This window comes from Gymnodraco acuticeps, unplaced genomic scaffold (genome assembly GCF_902827175.1).
Source record: "Gymnodraco acuticeps unplaced genomic scaffold, fGymAcu1.1, whole genome shotgun sequence".
Taxonomy (NCBI): Eukaryota; Metazoa; Chordata; class Actinopteri; order Perciformes; family Bathydraconidae; genus Gymnodraco; species Gymnodraco acuticeps.
In genome coordinates this window covers 1921-11561 of record NW_022991491.1, presented here as the reverse complement: position 1 = coordinate 11561, position 9641 = coordinate 1921, and the positions used below count along the sequence as shown (strand labels likewise).

General features: G+C 41.9%; 1 protein-coding gene across 1 annotated transcript; it reads right to left on the bottom strand.

The window, feature by feature from the left end:
- Positions 1–8094: 8094 nt before the first annotated feature.
- Positions 8095–9327, bottom strand: LOC117533110 (zona pellucida sperm-binding protein 2-like). Its single transcript, XM_034196746.1, has 5 exons — positions 9162–9327; positions 8802–8991; positions 8577–8718; positions 8372–8492; positions 8095–8301 (listed from the first exon to the last, which is right to left on the bottom strand). Exons 1-5 carry the CDS (start codon positions 9325–9327, stop codon positions 8231–8233), a joined length of 690 nt encoding a protein of 229 aa, XP_034052637.1. The 3' UTR covers positions 8095–8230.
- Positions 9328–9641: the final 314 nt, after the last annotated feature.

The window sequence follows — 9641 nt, the reverse complement described above, 5'->3', positions numbered from 1 at the left end:
ACCAGGTGGAAACATGGTCCATATAATGTGAATACATGTAGAACTAAGAGGCCCCTGACATTAGGCCTATTTTAAAAAATAGTAGGGGCTTTTAACAGCTTGCCAACTTACAGGCATCCTCTGCATAGCAGTATGAATAGCCTTCAAAAAACAACCCACTCTGCGGTAACGAGAGTCATGTATCTGACCCAAATGATCTGCCCTAAGTGAAGCCGTTAGTCTCATCTGACTGACCCAAGGGTTGGTGCTGGTGTGACAGGGTGGCTTCCAGGTGTTCAAAGCAGATGTCAAGCTTTCAGTTCATGGCTCGGTGAGGGGGAGCAGACCCACGTGAGACAGTATCAACGGCTGTAATGTTCAGTTTGAGGAGCGTCATTCTCTTTGGGAGCAGGAAATGGTGTCCATTCTCGGACCAGACCATTAATGTCATTTCATGTAGAGCAGCCATAGCATCTTTGTGACTGCACTCAGCCGGACTGTAGCAGGGTAGAACTGGGTGACTCTTAGTGAAGCCGTCCAAGGCCATAGACAAAATGGAACCACGTACCAACAAAAGTGACACAAGGTCATCAATGTCTCTCTTTACCTGTGGCCTAATTGCACAACAAATTAGTGGAAAAAAATGTGGAACACTAATCCATCATCATGTGAAATTTTTAGTTAATCTAAATAATTACTTATGGGTTGAAATCAAATTAACATTGACATTAGAACTAAAGTCAGTCAAAATTGGACTTGCACGGATCAGAATCTAAGCAATACACCATTTTCCCAGCTCTGTAATGAAAAGGATAACAAGATTAGGTACATTACAGGAGTGTTAAAACACCCAAACATGCACACGTATCTTATTCTAGTAGAGATTAGAGGACAAGGTCTAATGTTGTGAACGAAATTATCAAGTCAAAGTTATTTTATTTATTCTATGTTATGTACCACATTTAATTTAATAATTAATCTTGAATTACTAATAACTTTAAAGAAGGCAACAATTTACAATTTGGATAAGGTGAATACTTATCCAAAGTGTGTGTGTGTGTGTGTGTGTGTGTGTGTGTGTGTGTGTGTGTGTGTGTGTGTGTGTGTGTGTGTGTGTGTGTGTGTGTGTGTGTGTGTGTGTGTGTGTGTGTGTGTGTGTGTGTGTGTGTGTGTTGTGTGTGTGTGTGTGTGTGTGTTGTGTGTGTGTGTGTGTGTGTGTGTGTGTGTGCCCAAGGTTTAAAACATTTGGGACAGCAGTGAGAATGTTATGAGAACCAATATGTTGCTTAGACTAAACTCGAAGGAAGCTAGACTGGAACATTTTAAATAAATCAAAACACCTGCACATTAATTAAATGCATTTGACATTTAGCTCGAGCTGGGTTCAATACTTTTCTTTATGGTATTTAAAATTGGGCTCGAGTAGAACCCCTGGATTTGGCTTGCAACACAAAAGTGATACTGATCTCTGTAGGACTTGGAAGTGTTATGATTCAAAGTGTGGGCCTGTGAAGGAGAGGCCCTTGGAAAACAACATCTATTTTTTTAACTGTAATTACTTATTTTAAAGAGATTGCAACATTATACTTTTTAAAGAATTGCTCAATTAATTTAACACATTTATTATGCACACAATAAAAACTTCAACAAATATATTGATCCTGGCTTAACCAGCGACCTTTACTCTGTTGTTCATAAGCTCGGTTTCAGAAAACTTGTCAGTAGTTTAACAACTATTTGAATTTTAGTAATGTCTATAGAGACCAATTGGTTGATACGAGAAATAATTTGAAGCAGTTTAATAACTGTTCAACTGTAATTGAACTTCAACTTATATTAATTATCTGATTCCAGTGGCCAGTTGGAATAGATAATCAACAAAGTTTCCATATTGCAGCAACAGCGCCAAAGGTTTCAACAACAATTAGTATTATGTCTGAGTCTAGTTCTGTCTTATCTGCTTTGTTTCGGAATGTGTTCAATACATTACGTTTTTATTCATTATTACCATACATAGATTTAAGAATAAGTTTAACAAATAATACAACATTGACCTAAAAAACAAAACAGATTTTGCAACCCTGATCTCCTCAGGCAGGTCTTTACGACCAGCAGTGATGCCTCTGAGGGTCTCGGGGCGCAGGACGGGGCATAGGGTTTATACAAGGTCACAAACATATCTTAACATACCAGCAATACCATTTAAGAATGGATTCTTAAAGCAATATAATCTTCTTTTCTTCTTACACCTACAGCGCACACCCTGAACAGTGTGCTTCTTGTTTACATTTTCCTCTGCACACTCAGATAGATGCAGGACATAAAAACACTCTTTTGCTATTTATTTTCATTTTGCAGCACATGTATACTACCAGAATTTTGCGTTACATCTTTATATTATTTATTTTTCTCAAGTCATTTACTTTTGGTGAGATAACTAAAGTTTAGTTCATTTTACCCTGTCTATGGACTGATTCATTATTAGTTGTTACAACACATACACAAGACGGCGGGTAGACAAACCAATATAGACCCCCCCATACAAACAATCAGACAAACAAAACATGAACTCGTAATGAAGACCAGCGTGACAGCAAAGTTCATCCAGCTCAATTTAGTCCGAATTAAGAGGTTTCAGAGGGGGTAGGGAATTATCTCTAGTGGGGCGCCTTGACTCACGCGTCCACCCTTGTATACAAGTCCTAGATCGGTGCCTGAAAGCCGTCCAAGAGCGATAACTAGCTTATCCTCTTGCGACACCACTACTCTATTCTAGTGGCGCTGTGCCCCCCCCCCGATCAGGAGCGCACAGACTTTTTCCTCTACTCTTTCTCTCCCACAACAGCCCAGTTGACTGTAGTCCGACACGACCAGCCTATACACTTGCTATCGAGTTCATCACAACGATGAAACACAGTTTTGTTCTACACTTGCTTGCCACTACCCACCCGTGATCAATTAGCCTATAATTTTATGTATGCACCCCGGACCGCCACCAGCTCCTCTAGCAATGTATAGGGAACTGTGGCGCATCGGGTGATGCACGCACCTCGCGCTGCCCCGTCTTACCATGCACGTAGAAAACGGTCACAAACAACGAGTGCTTTTAGACCATCTCGTTTTTAATAGAGACGGCGGTGGTGTGAGTTAAAGCTATAGACAAAAAGCTGTGACTTTCTCCCTCTCAGCTGCACTTCCCCAGCCCCACAAACACAGGGAGGTTTTACACACACCCCCGCGGCTGCAGCTGGAGCCGTGTTTACAGAGGCGAAAGCAGTAATATCTCTGGCTGCCAGGGGCGGATCTAGACAAATATTCATGGGGTGGCAAGAGGGTGGCAGGAGATTTTGAGGGGTGGCATCCCCTGGCAGAAGTATATGCTGATTTAATCGCAGTCATATCAACAATGTTAACTTGGAAAGCCACAATATTGATATTTTAACTCAATAACATTTGCTGACATTATTGTGGCACATCACAGCTGGAGCCGTGTTGACAGAGGCGAAAGCAGTAATATCTCTGGCTGCTTATTTTCAACTGCTGTGTTGGCCGCTGAAACCCCCAGAATTCGGCGATTCGTTCAATACAAATCTTTACATTGCTTTCATACAGAAGCTCCACTTTACTGATGCCTTTCTTTAAGGTCTCTCTAAACATGAGCTGTGCATGCTTGTATGGCACTTCCGTCCCGAGCAGCTACACAGAGGAAATCAGCCAGGACTGAGTCCCCAGACACTGATCCCCTGGGTTTATTATCCCCAAATGTTCATTAACCAAAAACGAAACACAGCCGCTCAGTTTCACAGGTAATTTTAGGATACCGTCAATCACAGATTCTGGTAAGGCAATGTCCAAATGTAGATTTGAAATTACACTTACCAGTTCTGAAGATTTGTTGGTATCCTGCCGACAACGCTAATTTGTAAGGGAAACTTCTGTGTAGCAGCAATGCAGTGGGAGTCACCGACTCAGGAAAGAGACACGGGAAGAGCAGGAGCTTTGATGTCAAACACTGATGGTTTATTTGGAGCTTCGGCCGGAGAATTCACATCACAAGTCACAGCAGCCACGATTGAATGATTGATTGATTGAAAAGTTTATTAACAGCTTGTATATTGGGTACAATACAGTACAGCTCAAAACATACAATTGTTAAGGGGATGCAGACCAGAGAAAGACTTTCGTCTTGTTTACATCAGGGTCCCCCATTTCCAATTCATCATATCATTTAAGACATAAAAGACATATTTGAGATACAGATGGCATACAGATGGCATACAGATGGCTTATTTACAATTTACATACAGGTAGTTTTTTACATACAGATTGCTTATTTACAATTTTCATTTTAGATTTCGTTCTAATACATCCTAACCAGACATTTAAGACATACCAAGTCTACAGATATACAGTTAGTAACAGAGTCTAAAATGCGAGTATATACATAGATGGGGGGGGGGGGGGGGGGGGAAGCTGTCCATTGAACGGCAGGTTGAGATTTGTACCATTACCGGGGCCAGTTTTGCAATGCTCTCCCCCGAAGGTGCTCTTTAAGAGAGGTTTTGAAGGTAAGTATAGTTTTACTTTCCTTTACAGTTGTGGGAAGAGCGTTCCACCTTGATGTGGCATAATTGCGAAACGTGTATTCCCCCTTTTTTTGTGCCTCTGGTGTTATGATCATGGTATTCCTTGACCTTTGGGAAGAATTTTGACATGTACATGGGTACCATAGAGGTGTAGTGGATCTTGTAGACCAGGGGCCCATTCCAATAGTCCATTTAGCTTAGGAACCTTCCTAACCAAGTGAAATGACCCGGAAGTACGTCACTGGCAGCCATGATAAGTGCCGTTCCAATTCTCCAAATGAAAGGAAAGGAGGTTTCAAACTTCCTTTATAACCTCCTTTAGCTTAGGAACCACTGGACCTCCCTAACCGAAAGGAGAGGAGAAAATGCTGCCCCACAATGCATTGCAGCCGCAGCATTTGCCTTCACTCAACAGTCGGCCGTTCACGGAAACAACCGATTATGACCGAGAAATGATATCATGAAAGTTACGGTGCTTATTAAGCATTTTAAAACGTATATGGTAAGTTACCAAAGTGCTTTGTTCTGAACGTTCATCAGTATTATAATCAAAAAGAGAAATATGAACGTTAGTTTTTACTGAAATGATCAAATAAAGTCAACATTTCACAGTCTTTACTGAGCTGTGTGGAGTTTGTTCAACTTTTAAAAGATGTTTGAATGGTGATATACACAGTGATAGATGTTAAGGACTAACGTTTATAATAAATACATCTGTATTGATTTTAAGATCTTTTCATCAATCATACGTATTGGGATAATTTGTATTAATGTGGACCGGAGGGAGAGGGTGACGAGCATAAGTTTCACTTTCCTTTTTTATTTCAATTCCAACTTTGGTCATGAAGAATATGTTTCTCTGTTGTCCACGTTCATAAAGCATAAAGCAACAGCATCAGAGCACGGTGCAGAGTCTCTAGATGAGTTTACAGTAGTCCCTCGTTCTTATTAAACATCCATGTTGTAGTCCGCTGTATAGAAAACTGTAGTTTCCATAGTTTCCCCACAGCAGCAGACGCACATTCATGACGTCCGCTGGCGCATCATAAACACGTCGGATAGTGAAAGTGCATTCGGATTCTCTAAAATACCGCGGTCTCTTCTCCTAAATCCTTTTGAATTCTCCTATCCACTATCCCTTAACCCCGTGACGTTTCACTCAGAGGTCAAGGAATAGGAGATAGGGTTAGAATTTAGGAGCTGATTTTTGGATTATCGGAACGCAACCCAGGCCCATTGCAAGTAGCTGTACTCTCGTCTACTCTAATCCTAGGTTGTCAAAGTGGGCAGAGGTGAGGTGGGTTCTAGATGAAAGGTCAAGCAGTAGTCTGACCAGTTTATTTTTGCGATGTTTGAAGTTTTATTTTTAGCGCCTTGTAGGTAACTACCAATATTTACTAGTCGACACGTTTTTCAAAATAGCAGTCGACTAGTCGATACGTCATAATAAAGACACACAGAGAGGTGTACAACTGTATTTTATATTGGAACTCATACAGTTACATTAAACACTGCATTTTAATTTGTGTTACATGGCTGAGTAAATAACAAACAGTAACTGGACTCACCAAAATCGACAGCAAAAAAACTCTGTTTACTGAAATGCCACGTAAATCCAGTGCGCAACACTTTACTCGCTGTCCTCCACGATAACGTCCATCTTTCCAGATTGTTGGTTTGCGTTGAGGAACACCAACGCATCGACATGTGAGGGAAGGAGGCTTGACCGCTTTCGGGTGACAGTGTTGCCTGCCAGGGAAAAAACCCTCTCACTCGGGGTGCCTGTGGCTGGAATAGCCAGGTAGCTCCTCGAAAGCTTGGCTAAACGGGGGACGCGGTGCACGTTTTCTGCCCACCACTCCAGTGCGTTATCCATTGTGGGGATATGCAGTGTCCGCTGGCAGTAAACCCGTTTTTTCTTGCTGCTCGTCTGCCTCTGTCCTGTGCTGACGCCGGTCCGTTGCTCACTGGTGCTAGCATTACTGCTAGTGCTAGCTGTCGGCAGCGGGAGTCTCATCTTCAGATGGTTGCGCATAGCAGATGTATTTTTGTTGTACTTCGGTACAGCTGTACACAACTGACACTTCACTGTGGAGTTGGTTACATCGTTGTTGAAGTACTGCCATACATAAGAATGTCGGACGTGTTTTGAAGCATTTTGCAGCACCTCGTTTACCTCCATTTTTTTCACGACTAGTTGACTAGGGCCTACGACTAGTGGTAAAGGTAGTCGACTAGTCGGTGAAACCCCTAGCGCCTTGGAGGTGCTATGGTACCATGACGTGCAAGCATAGTCATAGTACCCTTGAATGAGTGCTCCTGCCAGAGTTTTCAGGGTGTTTTTGTTTACCAGAGAGGAGATCCGGTATAGGAATCTAGTTCTTTGATTGACTTTTATTACATTGGATGCCATTTTGTCACAGGAGAGGTTTGCCTCAAGAATAGATCCTAGGTATGTAATTTCCTTCCTACTTGTGACAATGTCACCCACTGCAACTGAGAAGTCGTCGGATTTGCTGAGATTATGTTTCGAACCGAAGAGAATGGACTCCGTTTTACCCAGGTGTAATGATAATGTATCTGACTGCACGGTAGAGTTGCCACGTCAATTCTCAATAACTCTACCCCAGACCCATGTATTTAGCTAGTTCCGAGAGCATCATCAACATGCTGCATAAGATAAAATCATAACACCTCTATCAGCTGACGCCAACAGGCAGGAACAGGGAGACAGAACACTGAGCGCACAGCAGCCAAGGTTACGAGGTGCGTGTGCTCAGTCAGGACAGTTTGAACTGATAAACTGGGTCAAAGTTATGGGCCTTGGAAAATATTCCCCAACAGTAAGCAGTGGCCAAATGACTGGCTTTACAATCCCTGTGGAAATCTGACGGCGTTGAAAGTCTCTAAAACAATACATGTAATGAAATGACAAAGTGACAGAACACGATGGACGTTAGCGTTAACCGGGGACACAGAATTTGACGGGTAGCAGAATAAGCTGCAACACTAGTAGCCTACAGACATCGCCAAAAATTGAACAGAGAGTACCTGGACTAGGAAGAGATAAACTTTGTATACAGTTGTTCTGCACATTTGAAGTTCTAGTTTTTAAACTCAGAGTGAGCATTTCCAAGTATTTGAGGGTTGTCTTGCTCCATTGGCTGTGAATTCTGTTAAGGTTTGTTGCGTTTCCTAAAGGCGGAATAGACAACACGCACAAAAAAAAACTCCAATAATGTTTTAGTGCGTCTCAAGTAGGCGGGGCAATAACAACTTCAGAATGTCTATCATTTAGCACCTAAATCAACTTATCATTTTGAGTTGTTTATTATATAGGATATCATTTCTACATATGTTTATGCTTCTCTGCATTTTCTTGGAGTTATGAGGGTACTGGTTGACACAGAACCTGCTTTTATTAATATGTCCCTTAAAATTGACCACAGAAGATGCAACACATTGATAAAAGCGACTATAAATAAATGTGGCTTTTTTTTTTTCCGTTTATTTTTTCAAAATACACGAGTCGTTATTGTCATCCATCAATATACAAGGCAGTACAGTACATTCATTGATAAAACTGTCCCCGTGGTCCCAAACAACACAATGAACTAATGTACATAAGGTGCAAATGACAAAATGTAAACACTAGTAGAAAATATTCAGAGGTTAGACAGAGTAATTGCCCCAGAGGAGATCTGCCTTTGGCGTGTTGAGTCGGTGCTTCTTCGCTCTGCAAAACAAGTAAAGATTACCAACTGCACATCCAGATCGACTACATTTGTTCAGACTCGGTCACTTACCCTTTTTTACACCTGCAGGTCTTGAGTAGCTCTGACCTGGAGGATGCACACACTGGCCTCTGCAGGAACCATCTGCCTGGCTGCTTGTGTCACAAATCACTGCATCACAGTGGACATAGATCTGTGGATGGACAGGATGATTTATTACACATGGCTACATATAGCAGTGGCTAAAAGACTCCAGATTTGGATTTACAAGTCTTACCTGGTCTTTCAGAACCTTGTCATCTTTAGTGAAAGTGAACATCTTTACAGAGAAGCGCTTGATGTGGGACGGGACTAAAACTCTGGAGTCACTCACAACGGGATGGAAAATTGTTGCATAGCTGTCATTGCGATTCTCACAGCTAGTGAAGGAATTCGAAAGTTAATAAAGCAGCAGTTAAACAAATGAAATGAGTAGTTAGTAGTTAGTTTTGCACAACATTACCTGTCCACAATGATGTCCCAGCTTGGCAGAGATGTCCTATCTTCATAAAGGGTTGCCCAACAGTTCTCAGCAATGAGTTCCAAGTGCGGGTCGGTAGAATGCATCAGCTCCACCTCAAAATACAGAGGCTGCTGCAGATATTTCACCACTGGATAATCCTCTGCTTGGTAGAAGCGCTCGTAGGATGGATCTGCAGGAGAAGAGTCCCGTTAGAGAAAGGCGGCCTGGACATTTACAGTTTCATTTCAAACCGTTATTTAAATCAGATCAGTCCCTTGAGATCATAGATCTCTTTTTCAAGGGAGACCTGCAAACAGTGTTTTGTATGCATGAACAAGATGTTGTAAAATTCCACCATGCCTTGGGAAAGCCTCATCTGCACCATCAGCTGGCCGGTGCCGATCTCTGCAGCGGGCTCATAGGTTCTTGGTTTAGCGCTGAAGGCAACAGTCTGAGTCTCATTGACCACATAGAAGCAGGAAATGGTTTGCCTATTAGGGGAAAAATAATATATAAATGCATACATTGAAGGTGTTCATCTCCAATTATACAGAATCAAATGTTTTACCTGTAATTCAGGATCAACTGGTGATGTGTTGGCTGCTCCTTTGGCGTTGTTGTAAGACAGGCGGATCTCATTTTCATACATCATGTAGTTGTCAAAGAACTATTTAACAACAAAAACGTATTAACATTTGACAAAAAACCCTTTTGATATTTAAATGTGATTCACACTCACCGTTCTGGTGGTTCCACAGGTATCCACACTGAAGGAGAAATATGCAAAGCGATCGTCGCTGAACTGTGGTGTGCAGGACTGGTCCCTTTAGCGTCAGCTGA